This window comes from Schistocerca nitens, chromosome 9 (assembly GCF_023898315.1).
Source record: "Schistocerca nitens isolate TAMUIC-IGC-003100 chromosome 9, iqSchNite1.1, whole genome shotgun sequence".
In the NCBI taxonomy this organism is placed as follows: Eukaryota; Metazoa; Arthropoda; class Insecta; order Orthoptera; family Acrididae; genus Schistocerca; species Schistocerca nitens.
The window spans coordinates 513,564,236-513,584,646 of record NC_064622.1 but is presented as its reverse complement, the minus strand read 5'-3'; the positions used below and the strand labels follow the sequence as shown (position 1 = coordinate 513,584,646).

The following is a 20,411-nucleotide window of genomic DNA, read 5'->3' as shown; positions in this document are numbered from 1 at the left end:
CAGGTTGTGCACACACTGTAACTGAAATGGATTAACAGTTGCTCATGAAGGACGTTTCTTACATTTGTTCGATTGGTCTCTATGCACAAGAGCTGCTACTGTTACGCCCTCTACCGCCTTAAATATACTCGCAGGTAATTAAGACATTAGAGAAAAATGTTTGTTTTGGTGTCCCGTGCAAGCTCCCAGAATTTGTCGGCTTAAATAATTTTCTCCGTGTATATACAGGGTGATCCAAAAGTCCGTTATCATTTCCAAATACACTAATAGACGGAATAATGTAGGTAGAGAAGTAAATCTTGAGACGCATGCCTGAAGTGACTAGGGGTTTTATTGAAACAAAAAACGAGTTCTAAAACCGGCCAACAGAAGGCGCCGGACAGCAGCACGCCAGTGACGCTGCGAGAGAATCGTGACAGGTTACAGAATCGCGTCATCCGTAGCCTGGTTCATAAACAGCTGGAAGGTACGAATTTTATGCAGGATGGCACTCCAAAAATACAGCTACGCGTGTTAAAGATACCTTGTGCACATCTCGCGTGCTGAGCCGCCACCTCCGTCATTCTTGGCGTCTCAGCTCACCAGAGCTCAACCCGTGTGATTACTGGCTGTGGGGTTATGTGAAGTTACAAGGCTACCGCGACCATCCTACTCATTAGGGATGCTAAATTCGTCATCCGACGGCAGTTTCTCACGATACTTACTAACATCCTGTATAGTGCTGTTCACGATATTTTCCCTCGGCTACAGGTATTGTTGGTGATTGATGTCCGACATGCTGAGCATTTGTTATAACACCATTGACTGTGAAGTGTAATGATGGATCCAGGTTTCATCGACAGTCATAAATCGGCGCAAATAGTCTTGCCGATCGCGATTAAACAATGCCAGACATCGTGTTCAAGTGTTGTGCCGGATGCGTTTCTGACAGTCTCTGAGCAACCGCGGCACCCACCTCGCACACAGCTTCTTCGTAGCCAATTCTCTATGCAGGATATAATGCACTCGCCCAGTCTCAGTAATCTCACGAATTTTTCTTCGGCGGTCTTGAATTACCATATCACGGATTCTGTGAGTGGTTTCCCTTCTGGTGTCCTCCACTGGACGGCCACAGCGCGCTTTATCTTCGGTGCTTGTCCGACCGCGTTGAAGTACATTAATCCGAAAGTAAATGGTCTTCAGTGATGGTGCAGAGTCTACATGAAATTCATCCAATTCTGTTTCGATTTGTGTCAGCACAATCCTTCAAGTGAAAATCTTTAATAACAGCGTGAAACACGGTTTTCTCCGTTTTGAATCACAGTCTACAATGAACAGCACGCTGTACGTTGTTGAAATTCTGTATACAATCCTTGGAGTAATCAGGCTTACCAACAACAAAGACGCAACAAAAATGTTCCATTCTTTCATGAAGATGCAGCAGACTTACCAAACCACCCTCGTATTCCGTGAAGTATTGAATTTTCAAATACTGATGGACTTATGAGTCACCCCGTATCTTTTTTTTTTTTTTTTTTCATCTTCGCGTTTTTAACAGATTCTGGAAGTGGCAGTAACGTTTGCACTCATGTCTGTCACAAACATTTGGTCGCTTTTTCCGAATATATTGCGGCTTCCGAGGGCAGTGTTAGGCCGGAACTTACACAGTAGAGCTTAAATTGGTGCGAGTGAATCGAGCAGCAGTGTGACATGTGGCGGGCTCCTGGGGTTTTGTCGCCCCGTGGCAAACATTTCAAGCACCCCCCCCCCCCCCCCCCCCGTCCCCCACACCTGCTCCTTGCGTTTTCAGGCATACTCAACCTTTTTCACAAAGTCCTTCACCCATGACATCTTATTTTCAAATATCGGACCTGCTCCTACATCTTGTTGACGTGAATAAGTTAGGTGTACAAGATCAGAATCGCGTACGGGCCACCAGTTAATGAAACAGAAGTGAAACGTTTAGGGTACATATTTTGCTTGTTCTTTATTTATTATTAAGCTTTTCTCCGTGATACCGGCATAGGAGTTTAACGTTGCTGTGTAGTAATATATATCTTTATTTTTTATAAACTGTTTTGTTCCTTAAGGGCTCTCAGGTTGTCAGAAGCGCCATTTCAAGTTTTGTGTAGGGACATGATGGAAACTGAGATGGCAACATTGCCATTAGCAACATTCTTTGGTATTTTGAAAGATGCAGCCAAGGTGAGCAAACCCGGTGCTTAATTTGTTACCTAACTCCGTACATAATTTCCGGTAAGGCACTAGATTTTGTGCATGATTTGTACTTCCCCCTTATTCATTTATGTAAAATGTCTTATTCTCTTGTTTAATTTGTCCTTCTGTAACCATATTAAAAATTAAGATTTTGCCACTCGCCAAATCTTGCCGCCCTAGGCAGTGGTAGGTCTTGCAACCCCTGTGAGCGGCCCTACAATGACGACTATGCACTGAGGTGACAAAAGTCGTGGGATATCGTGTAGGACCTTCTTTTGCGGGGGGTGGTGCAGCAACTCGATGTGACGTGGACCGAACAGGTCGTCGGAAGCCCCCAATAAGAATATTAAGCCATGCTGCCTCCATACCCGTCCATAAACGCTAAAGTGTTGGCAGTGCAGGATTTTGTGCACAAACTGACCTCTCGCTTACGTCCCATAAATGTTCGACGGGTCCACATTGGACGATTTTGGTGGTGAAATCATTTGCTGAAATTGTGCAGAATGTTCTTCAAACCGTTAGTATACAATTGTGGTCGGGTGATATGGCGCATTGTCATTTGTATGAATTGCGTCTTTGTTTGGGAACATGAAGTCCACGAATGTCTGCAGACTGTCTCCAAGTAGCAGCACATTTCCAGTGAATGATCGGTTCAGTCTGACTAGAGGCGCCAGTCCATTCCGTGTAAACACGGTGAACAGCAACATGGAGCCACCACCAGCTTGCATAGTGCCTCGTTGACAACTTGGGTCCGCGGATTCGTGGGCTGCCAACGCCCATTAACGCCAAATTACGCTGCAGTGTCCGAAGGGATACGTTCGTCGCAGGTCCCGCATTGATTTCTGTACTTATTTCAAACAGAACTGTTCGTCTTTTAGCACTGAGACCTTTACGGATATGCCTCTGCTCTCAGTCGTAAAGTAAGACCATAGGCCACTGTGTTGTCTGTGGTGAGAGGTAATGTCTGAAATTTGGTATTCTCGGCACACTCTCGACACTGTGAAATGCAGAATATCGAATTCCCTAACGATTTCCAAAATGGAACGTCCAATTCGTGTAGCTCCAACTACCTTTCCAATCTGTTAATTTGCGTCGTGCAGCCGTAATCACGTCGGAAATTTTTTCACACGGGTCACCTGAGTGCAAATTACAGCTCCGCCGATGCACTGCCCTTTTATACCTCGAGTACGCGATGTTACTGCCATCTGTATATGTACATTTCGCTATCTCACGACTTTCGTCACCTCACTTCTGACAAATATTCGGCTGTTTATTTCAGAATATATAGCGATTTCCGAGGCTGTGGTTAGGCAGGAACCTTCGTATATTATTTCTTGTCACAAATTTATAGCTGTTTCCTTTGGGTATATGATGCGATTGCCGTGAGTTCGCTCACACTCAGGAGAAGGTGACGTCAGTGTCACCCTCGGCTTAAGACCCCCGTACACAAGCCGAACAGTCGCCCAACAATCCCCATCGGAGCGGGCGTGCCCCGACCCGTTCACCCTTGTGTGGGCGATTTTGTAACGGTCTCGTCTGTGGTCTGGGTGCGTCGGTTTCTGGCGGACCTCTACCTGCTTGCCCCATCTCACACTCCCGTCAGTACAGGGGGGCTGTGGCGACCGACTAGTCGGGGTGTGAAGTGGCGGGTTTACTTGAAATGTGCATCTGGACGTGTACACATCGCTCTGACGTCACTGAGCGACCCTGACGAGTAGGTGGCGCACCTGAGGTAGAGGCCTTGCAGGTAGTCGTGGAGGTCGTCCAGCGTGCGCACGTCGCCCCACTTCTGCGAGACGGCGCTCCACAGGAAGTCGGCGTTGCCGGCCACGGTGGTGGCGTCGTTGTAGGAGACGACGAGGCGCCGGCCGCCGGCCCACAGCTGGTCCAGCGTAGCCGCCCAGCCGCCGCCCCCGGCCGTGGGCGGCGCCGCCACGGCCCCCAGCTGCGTGCGCAGCTCCGCCACCAGCTGGTCGTGCACGCTGCCCAGCCGGCGACCCTGCTGCCGGAAGCCTGCGCATGCGCAACACACGCGCCACGATACCGGGGTGTTGTCAAAGGGGGAGAACTTCATTTATTATGAAAACAAATGTAGTTTTGTAAAATTTTATGCACATAATTTTCTTTTGGGAGGCAATCATACGAACAATATTTGGTCCATAACATTAAAAAAAAAAAAAAAAAACTTTGGAAAGTAACAGTAGCTTCCGTCCCCCATTCCTGTTTCTTTAAAGAATCGCATTGGGCCGTATGAAACACCTTCAAACATCTGTCCACTTTACTAATTAGTTAATGTGTTAAATACTCGACGTTAAGCTTGTAAAATCTGTGTGGCTGCAGACACTGAAGGTTTATCGTGCAGCTCAGTGTTTATGAAATCGTATGTCCTGATCTGTGTCGTACAATTACGTAATTCTGCAGGTACATTCAGTGGTATACACGGATACTGTCTACAAAATGTGTTGCTAATAAAGTTGGTAGTAAAGAAGTACTAAATTTATGCTTTATGCTGATGTCATGGGGTGTGTCAGCGAGAAACAGATTCGAAAATGTTTGAAATTATGTGTAAAGATAGTCAGAAGCTGCTAAGGGCTCTCATTCTCAAATACTGCGAGAATGAAGTCTGGGTGATTTCCACACAGTTAATTACGCTGCCACAAGACTTATACATCAGTTTCCAACGAATGTGGACGCGTTCCAAGTTAGGTATACCCACTTAAGGAGGCGAGAAAAGATATTTGACAGTGTAGGTTTCAATGACTGGAAGCAAGTGTTTTAGCTTTACATTTAAGACGACAGTGTGCTGTGGGATTATCTTTGAGTAGCCACTTCACTCTTCGCACCACGAAAGGCATTACTTACGGCACGTCCGTGGAGTTTGGATATGTCTCGCCTGTGAGACGTTGTGAATAATACACACCCGAACTGACGCTGGGAAAAAAATCCAGTAATAACGCAGCACTAACGAATTGTCCGAACGGAATGGGACATGTTCAAAAGAAACACAGGATTACAATTTCAGAAAAATCTTATGATTTGTTCAAGAAAACTAACTTCAGGAATCAATAACGTGTCGGTCCACCTCTGGCCCTTATGCAGGCAGCTATTCGGCTTGGTGCTGACTGACAGAGTTGCCAGATGTCCTGCTGACGGACATCGTAGCAGATTCCGTCCAGACGGCGCGTTAGGTCGTCAAACTCCCGAGCTGGTTGCTGGCTCCTGCTCATAATGCTCCAAAGTTCTCAGTTGGGGGGAGACCCGGCGACCTTGCTGGCCAAGATAGTGTTTCAAAAGTACAAAGACAAGAAGTAGAAACTATCACCGTGTGGGGGCGGTCATTATCTTGCTGAAATGTCAGCCTAGCATGGCTTGCCACGAATGGCAACAAAACGGGGCGTAGAATGTCGCCGACGTACCACTGTGCAGCAAGGGTGCCGGGGATGACAACCGAGAGGTTCTGTTATGAATACGAATGGCGCCTCAGGCAGTCACTCCCGATTCTCGGGCCGTTGGCATCCCACTGCTGGCTGAGGGGTCTCAAGACACGTCTTCGGCCTGGAATTTCATTGACTGGAGTAGAATTGTGTATAGCGATGAGTCGCGCTTCCAACTGAACGACGACCAGCGACGACGTGTGTGGAGATGGCCCAGACTGCGGTGGGTTATCAACCTGACTGTCGCGCACCATACAGTCCGACAACCAGGAGTGATGGTCTGGGTGTCGTTTCTTTTCATAGTAGGAGCCTTTGCAAGCCATCCTCGGCTTACATTTCAGCAAGATATTGTCCGTCCGCACACGGCGAAAGTTTCTACTGCTTGTCTTCGAACTTGCAAACCCTGCCTTTGCCAGCAAGGTGGCCGGATCGCTCCCCAATTGAGAACTTTTGGAGCATTATGAGCAGGTGCCAGCAACCAGCTTGCGATTTTGACGATCTAACTCGCCAATTGGACAGAATCTGGCTCGCCGTCCTTCAGGAAGATTTCAAACAACTCTCTCAATTAATATAAGGCCGAGTAACTGCTCGCATAATTGCCAGAAGTGGGCCAACACATTATCGACTTGCTCAATTTGTGAAGCTCATGCTCTTGTATAAATAATTCAATTTTTCTTTTGTCTGTACGTGTGCACCACATCTACCGACTGGGATACCTCCTTCGAGGTCCGTCGCTTTTTTGTCTTAGAGCGTATTTCTGGCCACTCTTCCTCTCAGGGATGGTTTGGTTCAATTTGTTCCCATTTAGCAAAATCCCCTTTAGATTTATAACCGGTTTGTGTTCCTAACTGAGTAAGAGCCACATATACACGAAGAGTGGATGAAATGTGTGAGCAAGTAGGAGAGTGGCTTACCGACGGGGAACTCGTGGAAGTCGAGCACGACGACCTCCTGGGTGTTCTGGACGAAGGTGAGCACCTGCTGCAGCACGTCGGCCAGCGGCCGGAAGCGCACCAGCCCGTGGTTCAGCCACCACACCTCGTCCGTCAGCGGGTAGTAGGCGACGCGCAGGTCGAGGTAGCGCACGCCGAACGCCAGCTGCCACAGCACAGACTCCTCCTGCGGACAGCCGTCACCGTCACACAACTCCCACACTGAAGCTGGCGGCCGTTCGTCGGGTTTTTCTCGCATCATCTGTGTCGCTCAGGTCAAATTCTGGTACGTCTCCTTTGGAAATGACACGACCAATTCTCTTCCCCCATTTGATAAATACGACGGGCGTTCAATAAGTAATGCAATAGCTTTTCTTTCTCAGCCAATTTCAGTTGAAAAATGTGGAATTTGTTACGGGGAAATCGTGGAATATTCCCGCTTCAGCCCGTGTAGTTTTATGAAGGTCCAATAGGTGGCGGCCCTATACATAGCTTTCAAAATGCCGTCATAATGGAGGCATTTACAAAGCAGTGAGCTGTCATTGAGTTACTTCTGGCGGAAAACCGGAGCATCGCAGATATTCGTAGGCGCTTACGGGAAATCTACAGAGACCAGGCAGTAAACAAAAGCACGGTGAGTCGATGGGCGAGGTGTCTGTCATCATCTCGACAAGGTCGTGCACACTTTTCCGATCTCCTGCGTGCCGGCCGGCCGCACGTGGAATGTACGCACACTCTCACTCGATGTGATGGATGGGTCACACTCAAACACCTCTCTGCACAACTGGGCGTCTCTGTTGGTAGCGCTGACACACTTGTCTGTTAGCTGTGTTATTCAAAGGTGTGTGCCCGCTGGATTCCTCACTGCCTACGCACATTCCATCTGTTTGGCCCAGCGAAGGATGCGCTCCACGGGAAGTAGTATATCGATGATGCATACGTTATTGACATAGCAAGACACTGGCTCCGATGTCGACCAGTAGTGTGTTACTACGTGGGCATGCAGGCCCTCCGACTCAGGTGGCATATGACCGTTACATTGAACGGAGGTTATGATGAAAATTAGGGTGTTGTGGCAAAGGGGTGGAGGATAATGTGCTGTATTGGAATCCCGAATGAAATCAATCTGGTTTCAGAAAAGAATGTTGCATTACTTACTGAACGCTCCTCGTAGCATTCTCGTTGGCAAAACGTAAGTAATTATTTTAAGACGAAACTCCCACGAATGCCATCTTACGAATTTCCACTTAACTTTCTTTACAAGTCACCAATACAGTAAAATTCCTGCTGCTAACTTTCGACCGCAAACTAATCTACAATTTGACTGAATTTTCTCATGCTGAGAAATTAGAAGAAGCGATCAGCTTTACTTGGTGAAAACTTTCTAGAGGCAAGTTCGCATAAACATTTATTTATTTACAAACAACCGGTTTCGAGAGATTTTATTGTCGTCCTCAAGCCTTCAAAAATTTATGCTATAAAAAGTGTTCATCGTGAGTTGCACCTCCCGTCAAATTATCTTGTCGTGTAGATAAGGCGATACATTTTATCTACATGACGTCAGGTCAAACTCAAAATGAACACATTTTATAAGATAAATTTTTGGAGTCTTGAAGATGACAGTAGCCGTTTGATTGTAAGTAAAGAAATAGGGAGTAGGATTCGTTATGAATAGGAATGTAGGGTACAGAGTGTGCTACAGTGAACAGTTCAGTGATAGGGTTGTTATTATCAGAATCGACTACAAACCAACACCGATAACGACATTTCAGGTATGCATGTCGACGTCGCAAGCTGAAGATAAGAGGTAAAGTATATGAGGATATTGAAACGGTAATACAATATATAAAGGGAGATGAAAATCTAATATTCATGGGGGACTGGAATGCAGTTGTATGGGAAGGAATAGGAAAAACGTTACAGGTGAACATGGACTTGGGACAAGTGATGAGAGAGGAGAAAGACTAATCGAGCCTAAATATCAGCTAGCAATAGCGAATACTCAATTCAAGAATCACAAGAGGAGTAGGTATACTTGGACAAGGCCGATTGACATCAGAAGATTTCAGTAAGATTACATCATGGTCAGACAGAGATTCCAAAATCAGGTACTGGATTCTAAGGTGCACCAAGGAGCAGATATAAAATCAGATCACAATGTAGTAGTGATGAAGAGAAGCCCGAAGTTTAAGAGATAAGTCAGGAAGAACCAGTACTCCAAGAAGTGAGATACAGAAGTATTAAGCAGTGACGAGATACGCTTGAAGTTCTCTAAAGCTATAGACACAGCAATACAGAATAGCTCAGTAGGCAGTACACTTGAAGAGGAATGGACATCTCTAAAAAGAGCAATCACAGAAGTTGGAAAGAAAAAGGTATAAAGACGGTAACTGCGAAGAAACCGTGCGTAACAGAAGAAATACTTCACTTGATCGATGAAACAAGGAAGTACAAAGATGTTCTGGGAAATTCAGGAATACAGAAACAAAGTGGCTGAGAATGACATAAACAGGAAGCGCAGGGAAGCTAAGATGAAATGGCTGCATGAAAAATGTGAAGAAATTCAAAAAGAAGTGATTATCGAAAGGACTGACTCAGCATTTAGGAAGGTCAAAACACTTTTCGGTGGAATTGAAAGCTAGAGTGCTAACATTAAGAGTGCAACGGGAATTCCACTGTAAAATGCAGAGGAGAGAGCGGATAGGTGGATGGAGTAATTGAAAGCCTCTATGAGGGGGAAGATTTGTCTGATGTGATAGAAGAAGAAACAGGACTCGATTTAGAAGAGATAGTTGATCCAGTATTAGAATCATAATTTATAAGGACTTAAGATGAAGTAAGGCAGAAGGAATAAAATTTCTAAAATCACTGGAGGAAGTGGCAACAAAACGACTATTAACGTTGGTGTGTAGAATGTATGTGTCTGGCGACATACCATCTGACTTGCGGAAAAGCATCACCCACACAATTCCGAAGAAGAGAAGAGCTGACAAGTGCGAGAATTATCACACAATCAGCTTAACAGCTCATGCATCCAAGTTGCTTGCAAGCATAATATACAGAAGAATGGAAAAGAAAATTGAGGATGCGCTAGATGACGATCAGTTTGGCTTTAGGAAATGTAAAGGCACGAGAGAGGCAATTCTGTCGTTGCGGTTAATAATGGAAGCAAGACTAAAGAAAAATCAAGACACGTTCATACTGTGGACCTGGGAAAAGCGTTCGACAACGTAAAAAGGTGCAAGACGTTCGAAATTCTGAAAAAATCAGGGGTAAGCTATGGAATGTGGAATTAAAATTCAAGGTGAAAGGATATCAATGATACGATTCGCTGATGACATTGCTGTCCTGAGTGAAAGTGAAGAATTACATGCTGAACGGAATGAACAGTCTAATGAGTACAGAGTATGGTTTGAGAGTAAATCGAAGAAAGACGAAGGTAATGAGTAGTAGCAAAAATGAGAACAGCGAGAAACTTAACATCAGGATTGATGGTCACGAAGTAGATGAAGTTAATGAATTCTGCTACCTACTCAGTAAAATAACCAATGACTGACGGAGTAAGGAGGACATGAAAAGCACACTAGCAATGGCAAAAAGGGCAGCGATAAACATAACAGGTAGCGGCGGTTCTCCATGTTTGGGGCGGCTACCAAAGGCGTCTGTGTCCCCATGTCAGGGGCGGCCTGAACACATCCTCTGGGGCTAACAACTTCAGTCGTATAACTGGACGGACACGAGCCGTCCCAACAAAAAATTCTTTAGCTCATGGAATGGATCGCACTATGGAATCGAGATTACCCCAGGGGGACAATCCCCCGTTGACCAAGTTCGACGCAAGCAGGCATCCGGATTCTGGGGGACCTGCCAAAAAGTGCATAAGGGAAGAGTCGGAGCTCCCAAGAACCTCAAAGAAGATTAAAACTAAAAAGACTTTCAGAATTGGAACCATAAATGTACAGACAATGATTAAGACTGGTAAACTTAAACAGGTAATAGATGAGATGAAAGAGAGAAGCATTGGAATATTAGCGATGCAAGAAACAAGATACACTGACGAAGACACAGTGGAGTCAGAAGGCTTCATGATACTGAAGGGGAAACCAGGTGTTAAAGTGGGAAAGGAAAGACATGCGCCTAGATGCTTTGGTACAGGGTTCATAGTAGACAAGAGATACGAGCGTGGCATAACTGAAATGAAGAGCAGGTCAGAAAGGATATCAACACTGACTTTTGAAGCAGGGAACAAAAAGTATACAATAATAAATGGACATGCACCTACAAATGACAAGAATAGGAAAGACAAGAAAGTTGCTGATAGTTTCTGGGAAGAGCTAGATGATACACTAAAAAACATACCATGTAGACATGTAAAGATACTAGTAGGAGATTATAATGCACAGACTGGAAGCAACATAAAGGAGTAGTGGGCGAGTACCCTGCACACCAGCGGACAAACAAAAATGGAGAAAGGCTAATTGAACTATGTCGAGAACACAAAATGAGACTGATGACAACACGCTTCAGGGCCAAACCGTGTAAGAAAATGACATGGTCAAACCCATGCACCCGCCTTGGGGAATTCCAAATTGACCACATAGCAATCAACTGGACAAATGCTAAAGAGATCATGAACACAAAGGTCAGGAAGAACACAAGAATAGAATCGGATCACTATCTTACAGAATTAAGTGCCTTTGGATTCCAAACAGGGACAGACTGCCACAGACGAACAGAAGAACAGAAAACATAACGGTAGACAGAGACAAATTAAGACACAATTGATCCAGATATGAGGAAGGAGTTGAATCATTCAATGAATGGGACGATATGAGGCGAAATATGGCGAAACAGGCTGAACTATGGGGAAAGGAAGAAAAGAAACGGAAGCACTGGTGGTGGAACAAAGAATGTGAGGAAGCGGTAGAGACTCGCAGGAAAGCCTGGAGAGACTGGAGCAGCAAGAAGGACCCGGAAAAATGGGAAATTTTCTTATGAGCAAGAAAGGAAGCAGTCCGAACAATAAGATGGACCAGAAGACAGAAGATGAAGCAGGAACTGGACGAGATTGAAACCAACTTCAGGAAAAACAACAGCAGACACTTTTTCGGGAAATTCAAAAAGAGTCTGATTGGATACAAGGGTAGAGAACTGTTTGTAAGAGATAAGGAAGGGGAGCTGGCTGTCAGTGCGAAGGGGAACTGTCGGATTTTTGCAGAGCACTTTCACGACCTGCTGAACTGTGAACCACCTGAAGAAGAGCTGGAACTGGGGACTGACAAAGAAGAGAGAGAGTCACGCCCTCCAACCAGGGATGAAGTCGCACATTCCATAAGCGATCTGAAGAATAATAAGGCAACTGGAGAAGATGGTATAGCAGCCGAGATGATAAAGTGGGGAGGCAACAAAGCAATAGACAACATGACCAACATAATTCACCAGATCTGGAGAACAAAGAAGTTGCGAGAAGGATGGAAGAATGCAATTGTTGTACCAATACATAAGAAGGGGGACAAGAGAGATGCAAACAACTACAGAGGAATATCGCTACTAGAGGTCGGATACAAGGTGCTGTCAAAACTATTGCTCAAGAGAGTAGAAGAACAGGTAGAAAGTACAGTTGGCGACTACCAAGCGGGATTCAGGAAGGGAAGAGGTTGCGTAGAACAGATATTTATCCTAAAGCAGTTGATAGAACATAGGGCCTTAAAAAAAAGACAGTAATAACCTTCGTGGACTTCACAAAGGCATATGACTCCATCGACAGACAGACTCTTGTTAGGATCCTAAAGAACAGAGGACTTGATGGAACTACACAAGAACTCATAAAAGAAATTCTGACAGACACAAAAGCAAGGGTGAGATTCAGAGGAGCACTGTCAGAAGAATTTGAGATCAAGACTGGTGTTAAGCAGGGAGATGTGTTGTCACCATTGTTGTTCAATATAGCACTGGACGAAGTGATCAGGCAGTGGAGAGCAATAAACGAGGAAATGGGAATACCAAAGACACATGTGGGGGACAAAAAGGACAACAGGGCTCAAGTGGACTGCCTAGCCTTTGCAGATGACATACCAATAGTAAGTGAGACGGAAGACGACGCAAAGACACAACTCGACAACTTAAGTAAGGTAGCCAGAAAGGTGGGACTGATGATCGCCTACAACAAGACAAAGACATTGAATACCACTGCAGACTGGCAAACACCGGAAGGCACTGTGCAAATGGTGGACAAATTTAAATATCTGGAAGAATTTATAACAGGAAGGAACAGGAGCAAGGAGGGAATAACAGAGAGGATAAAGAAGATGAGGTCAGCCTTCTGCATGACGAGAGAGGTATACAATAAAAGGAATATATCCACAGAGGCAAAGATAAGCCACTACAAGGCAACAGTGAGGAATGCAGTATTATATGCTGCTGAGACGATGACACTAGGAAGAAATGGGGCAGAGTAACTAGAGAAAGAAGAGAGGAAAATACTGAGAAAAATACTAGGTCCCAAAAGAGGTGGGAAGAGGTGGATGCGAAGACCTGGGGAAGAACTGTACCGGAACATGAGAACAATATCCGGGGAAATCAGACTCGGCAAGGTTTGCTCGACATGTAGTTAGGATGAGTATGGACAGAATTGCGAAGAGAGTGTGGGAAACAACAGGGAGGACAAGGGGAAAGACAGGAACCAAGTGCGTTGTTGAACTTCGGAAGGACTGGTTGGAATTGGGGATCAAGGTCGAAGGAAAGGAAAATTGGAGGAACAAATATACACCGACCAATATGCCGGAGATCAATGACAGAGAAGAATACAGTAAAAGATTAGAATGTCACCAGTGGAGCCGCCAGGAGAAACGGAAAGTAAAGATCTCGGAAGAAGAGCGGGAGAGGAGAAGAGAAAGAATGAAGAGGTTCTGGGAGAAGAAGAGGAAAATGCAGTCCATGAAAGGGCTACCCGTGGTCCTACAGCGGCCATAACGCAAGAAGAAGAAGAAGAAAAAGGGCATTCCTGGCCAAGAGAAGTCTACTAATATCAAATACCGGCCTTAATTTGAGGAAGAAATTTCTGAGGATGTACGTCTGGAGTACAGCATTGTATGGTAGTGAAACATGGACTGTGGGAAAACCGGAACAGAAGAGAATCGAAGCATTTGAGATGTGGTGCTATAGACGAATGTTGAAAATTAGGTGGACTGATAAGGTAAGGAATGAGGAGGTTCTACGCAGAATCGGAGAGGAAAGGAATATGTGGAAAACACTGATAAGGAGAAGGGACAGGATGATAGGACATCTGCTAATACATGAGGGAATGACTTCCATGGTACTAGAGGGAGCTGTAGGGGGCAAAAACTGTAGAGGAAGGCAGTGAGTGGAATACATCCAGCAAATATCTGAGGACGTAGGTTGCAAGTGAGATGAATAGGTTAGCACAAGGTTAGCACAGGAGAGGAATTCATGGCGGGCCACATCAAGCCAGTCAGAAGACTGATGACGATTTTTATCTGTTGAGACACGCGTAGGTCGTTGTGTATGTGGTGAAGATCAGAAATCTCGCATGCCTCAGGGAGGGACTGTTTATACTTGGGCTCCCTTCATGTATATGCGTTGACGAAAGTCAGTGAAGAATGGATCAAGTACCTAAGAACAACGTTGCAGCTTTCTGAGCAACATTGAGAGCACATCATTTAGCCTTTATGTCTTATCACCAGCATTTGCGTTGTTCTGTATAAAATGCGACACCATTCGAGCGCAATGAAAGGCACCATCGTTACTGTCATGCAATTCTCTGTGTGGTTGATATATCACATGACCCTGTTTCTATTTGAAATTACAAGTTGCATCTAAGAGAGTTGCAAAATGGTCGCCATGATGGCTCCACAACCTTCCAGATTTTTCTCCTGGTCCACCTCATACTACTTGGCTTCAGGTTTCAGTATATCCAACTTCTTTTGTTCAGGGAGGGTGATTACGCAAGTATGGGCCACACAGTATTGCCGGCTTGCTATTCGAGTGTATATACCGTTTTCTGCTGCTGTTGATATTATACTCATCTGGTCTGAAATCCTTATCTTCTTTCCATTTGACCACTGACCTCTATTATATCTGGATTGAGCCTTTGCATTTCCCTTTTCAGATTTTCTAGTTTCTAGTTTCAAGCTTCTGAGATTCCACGATCCGACTCGTAGAACGTTATCCTTTCGTTTATTATTCATCTTTTTCTCATAGTCACCTCCCCCTTGGCAGTCCCCTCCCGGGGATCGGAATGGGGGACTATTCCGGAATCTTTTGCCAATGGAGAGACCATCACGACACTTATTCAATTACAGACCACGTGTCCTGTATATACAGGTTACTTGTCTTTAATGCAGTAGTTTCCATAGCCTTCTGTATCCTCACGCCGTTGATCATTGCTGATTCTTCCACCTTTAGGGGTAGATTCTCACCCCGCTCCTGCGCCCTCTTTGACAAGGCCGTTGGCAGAATGAGGGCGACTTCTTACGCCGGAAGTCTTCGGCCGCCAATGCTGATTATTAATCAAAATTTAAGCAGTGGCGGGATTCGAACCCGGGACCGAGGACGTTTCGATTACTAATCAAAGATGCTACCCCACCTTTTTTTTCATTTTGTACGTTATTGTTCGTTGTTATTTGGTCGTAGCGGACGTCATACGACATACGTTGAAGTTCGTTGTTGATCCCATCACTCAGTTATTTTACTACCCCTAGATTGCGGGTGCATACATCCAGCGTATAATACAGCCCCCATAAGATTGCTTGTTAGTTCACACTTCACTCATTGAAGCTAGTTGCCTCCAGTCAGTGCGCTCGACCTCACGATCGAACTGTTCGCCGTTGGAAAATTGCCACAACAAATGCCCTGAGTGAAAGTGAAGAAGAATTACACGATCTGCTGAATGGAATGAACGGTCTAATGAGTACACAGTATGGATTGAGAGTAAATCGAAGAAAAACGAAGATAATGAGAAGTAGCAGAAATGAGAACAGCGAGAAACTAGATTGGTGGTCACGAAGTGGACGAAGGTAAGAAATTCTGCTACCTTGGTAATAAAACAGCCAATGACGGACGGAGCAAGGAGGACATCAAAAGCAGACTAGCACTGGAAAAAGGGCTTTCCTGGCAAGGAGAAGTCTACTAGTATCAAACATAGGCTTTGATTTGAGGAAGAAATTTCTGAAAATGTACGTCTGGAGTACAGCATTGTATGGTAATGAAAGGTGGACTGTGGAGAAACCGGAACAGAAGAGAATCGAAGCATTTGAGATGTTGAAAATAAGGTGGACTGTTACGGTAAGAAATGAGGAGCTTCAGCGCAGAATCGGAGAGGAAAAGAATATGTGGGAAACACTGATAAGGAGAAGGGACAGGATGGTAGGACATCTGTTAAGACATGAGGGAATGACCCATGGTACTAGAGCGAACCTTAGAGGGCAAAAACTGTAAAGGAAGACCTTGTGTGAATGCTCTGAAAAGCTAATCATTTGCATATCACAGCATCTTCTTCCTGTCGGCTAAATTTTGCGTCTGTAGCACGTCACCTTCGCGGTGCATCAATTTTAATGGCCAGTAGTGTAAAAAGCTGTTATCCGCTCGGCGCTGTTTACGCTGTGCCCGGCCCGGCAGCGCGCCCACCTGAGCCACGGAGTACTTGTCGATGAGCGTCTCCCTGGGCAGCGCGGCGCTGGCGGCGGCGTCGGCGGCGCTGAACAGCTTGTAGGCGCCCGAGTCGTGCGTGCCGGGCAGGAAGAGCGCCGTGAGCGGCAGCGGACCCAGCTGCGCGCGGCTCCGCTCCATCCAGCGCGGCCGCGTCGCCAGCGAAGACACGCCCACCGCCGACGCCGACACGTCGCCCGCAGACCGCGGCACCAGCCCCGCCCACCGGCCCAGGTCCGTCGCCTCGTAGCTGCAACAGCCGCGACCGCTCTCACTCCTCCAAAATATGGAAACACTGCGACAAATAAAAGGCGTTTATAAACTGAAGAGCCAGAGAAACTGTTAGGGTACCTGCCCAATATCGTGTAGGGTACCCGCGAGTACGCAGAAGTGCTGCAACACGACGTTGCGTGGACTCGACTAGTGTCTGAAGTAGCGCTGCAGGCAACTGACACCCTGAATCGTGCAGAGCAGTTCACAAATAGTAAGAGTACGAAGGGGTGGAGATCTCTTCTGAACAGCACATTGCGAGGCATCCCAGATAATAATATTCATGTCTCTGAGGTTTGGTGGCCAGCGGAAGTGTTTAAATTCAGAAAAAGTTTTCCTGGAGCCACTCTGTAGCAATTCTGGAAGTCTTGTGTGTCGCATATCCTGCTGGAATTGTCTGTCGGAATGCACAATGTACATGAATGGACGCAGGTGATCAGACAGGGTGCTTACGTACGCGTCACTTGTCAGAGTAGTATCTTGCCTTATCAGGGGTCCCATATCACTCCAACTACACACGCCCCACATCATTACAGAGCCTCTACCAGCTTGAACAGTGCCCTGCTGACATGCAGGATCCATGCATTCGTAAGGTAGCCCCCATACCCGACATGTCCATTCGCTCGATACAATTTGAAACGAGACTCGTCCGACCATCCTGTCATTAACAGTCCATTGCCGGCGGATCAGACGTAGAGCTTTGTGTCGTGCAGTTATCAAGGGTATACGAATGAGCCTTCGACTTCGAAAGCTCATATCGATGATGTCTCGTTGAATGGTTCGCACGCTGCCACCTGTTGATCGCCCAGCATTGAAATCTGCAGCAATTTGCGAAAGGGCTGCACTTCTGTCACGTTGAACGGTTATCTTCAGTCGTCGTTGGTCCCGGTCTTGCAGAATCTTTTTACGGCCACAGCGATGTCGGAGATTTGATATTTTACCGGATTTCTAATATTCACGGTACACTCGTGAAATGGTCGTACGGAAAAAATCTCCACTTCATCGCTACCCCGGAGATGCTGTGTCCCACCGCTCGTGCTCCGACTACTCACTTTTGATAAGCTGCCATTGTAGCGGCAGTAACCGATCTATCAACTGCTCCAGACACTTCTTGCCTATATAGGCGTTGCCGACAGCAGTGCCGTGTTCTGCCAGTTTACATATCTCTGTACTTGAATATGCATACCTACAGCAATTTCTTTCGCGTTTCAGTGTAAATTATCTACGCAGGAGCAATGAATTAAAACTTGTACCGCCACCAGCAGGGCCACAGTCAGGTTCAGGCTGGGTGGAGACAAGGAGTCGAATCGGGAGGCCTGGCCACGATGCCTCCCGTCAGCGTCTCGCTATGCTGGTCCTACACATGCTACTGGGCTTTTTTAAATTTTTTATCTTTATTTATTTTTTTGTGTTGAAACCTAACAACTCGGTACTTAAAAGGCAAAGAAACAAAATCGTTCTTAATCGTACTTGGCTTCTACAATTGAAAAAAGAAAGAAATAATCATTTCCAGTTATGACCTGCAAACAATTTTGTTCGTTTTTTATTAATTAAACAAAAAAGTAGACGAACAGGACCTACAAATGAAAGAAAATCTCTAACAATACGCCTGAAAAGGGTTCATGACGAAAAACCAAGCGGACCACTTAAGTCAACATTTTTTATCTTCTTTTTGTCAATTTTATCAAAAGCAAGGTAACAACAATGATACATACCAACAGAAAAGGGGCTCCAGACATCATCCAACTGCTTGACATTTCAATACCAGGTACAGCATATTCGCAAAAAGCTCACGACAGTGTGGCATCCTTTGCCACGTCCACTGGATCGTAATCATACGTTGGTAGAAGGGCACCGAGCGACGTGGCGCAGTGGTTAGCACACTGGACTCGCATTCGGGAGGACGACGGTTCAAACCCCTGCCCGGCGATCCTGATGTTTTCCGTGATTTCCCTAAATCGCTTCAGGCAAATGCCGGGATGGTTACTTTGAAAGGGCACGGCTGGTTTCCTTCCCCATCCTTCCTTAATCCGATGGGACAGATGACCGCGCTGTTTGGTCCCTTCCGCCGGCCCTAGTGGCCGTGCGGTTCTAGGCGCTACAGTCTGGAGCCGAGCGACCGCTACGGTCGCAGGTTCGAATCCTGCCTCGGGCATGGATGTGTGTGTGATGTCCTTAGGTTAGTTAGGTTTAATTAGTTCTAAGTTCTAGGCGACTGATGACCTCAGAAGTTAAGTCGCATAGTGCTCAGAGCCATTTGAACCATTTTTTTGGTCCCTTCCCCCAAACCAACCAACCAACCATTCGCATTGGTAAAAGGGCAAGGGTCCGGCTCCTACGGCCCCTACCCTATGACTGTGTTGCTCTTCGTTTTGAGAAAGGAGGTTGAATCGGGACGCAGGGGAACCTCAGTGGAGATTGGCGCTTCCGTCGTCCTGGCAAGAAAGGCCAATCGTCGACGGAGCCAAATCCTGCGTCGGCAGGCGAGAATCCGACGATATGATGGATCCATTTCGAGGCAACGACAGCATCGCTCTGTCTCACTAAGGCCAACGCGAAAAAGTCGAGGCCGCTACGGTCGCAGGTTCGAATCCTGCCTCGGGCATGGATGTGCGTGATGTCCTTAGGTTAGTTAGGTTTAAGTAGTTCTAAGTTCTAGGGGACTGATGACCATACTAGTTAAGTCCCATAGTGCTCAGAGCCATTTGAACCATTTGAAAAAGTCGAACATTGATGGGGACAACGTCATGGACGACTTGGTATCACGAGGGTACCACATCCGTTGGAAGGCGTTACACCACACCGCCACTCTGGTGCTACTACATATGTTAATTCGTTGCTTCCGAAGTTATTGCCGACTGGGAACTGGGACGATCGAACGCTTTAACGCTCTGAGAATGACATTGTCGTTCATGAAGCACTTGCGGATTTCCAGTAGCCCTGGAGCGAACATGTTGTTCGTTAACAGAGCCGTCGAAATGAAATTCCGCTTCCTTTGAAAACCAAACGTTGTTCAGAGTTTGTTCCCTTATCCTCCGCCGCTGTGGCCGTGCGGTTCTAGGCGCTTCAGTCCGGAACTGCGCTGTTGCTACGGTCGCAGGTTCGAATCCTGCCTCGGGCATGGATGTGTGTAATGTCCTTAGGTTAGTTAGGTTTAAGTAGTTCTAAGTCTAGGGGACTGACGACCTCAGATGTTAAGCTCCGTAGTGCTTAGAGCCATTTGAAACATTTGAACCTTATTCTCCACCCAGCAAACTAACAGTAGTGTCTACCGCTTACGTTCTACAATGGATTTCTCAGCAGAAATCATCTTGTACAGATATCCAGAGACCACATTCATGAATCCACTGAATGGCGGATCTGGATATACCGCTGCTGTCTCTTTGCAGCACGAGCTGCCAGAGATACTCTGTAGAGCAACTCGTACTGCATCAGTATTGTCTGGCGAACACACAATCTTCGTCCGAGATCGTATCGCTTCCATATTGATCCTTCTCGTACAAGACTGATCGTACAGCCTGTGCACGGTTTGGATGGTTCTCTTGCTAGAGGCCCATTGTGTGTTAAACTACTGTGAAAATCGCCTCTGACCGACACACGACTTCGTGTCGGGAATAAGTAACACAACTGTCGACCGCTGCTGAGTTGTTAGTCTTCCGCTATCGACCTTGTTGTCGACACTAGTCTCCTAGCGACGGTCTCGTGAATTAGGCATTTCGTAACCCATTTCTTTCTCCAAGCTTTACTGTTACTGCTGTTGCGATGCTTAGCACGATATCTGGAGCGACTCGTATATTATGTACGAGACAAACTATGTGACTCATTTCGTACGTCACCCTGTATTTGGCAATGGAGTGTATCTTATTTAAGGAATATACTAACTGCTTGGTAATTATTTTCATGTAAAAAATGT

At 46.1% G+C, this 20,411-nt stretch overlaps 1 protein-coding gene across 3 annotated transcripts in view; it reads right to left on the bottom strand.

The window, feature by feature from the left end:
• The window catches only part of LOC126203009 (PI-PLC X domain-containing protein 1-like), a 419,285-nt gene that overhangs the window by 22,162 nt on the left and 376,712 nt on the right, over positions 1-20,411 (bottom strand). For all 3 annotated transcript variants that reach the window (XM_049937210.1, XM_049937212.1, XM_049937211.1), the window contains 3 exons: positions 16,208-16,478; positions 6,545-6,749; positions 3,924-4,209 (listed from right to left, as the gene is read on the bottom strand). In XM_049937210.1, the coding sequence (XP_049793167.1) occupies positions 3,924-4,209; positions 6,545-6,749; positions 16,208-16,478 (762 nt within the window). The remainder of the gene's footprint in view (positions 1-3,923; positions 4,210-6,544; positions 6,750-16,207; positions 16,479-20,411) is intronic.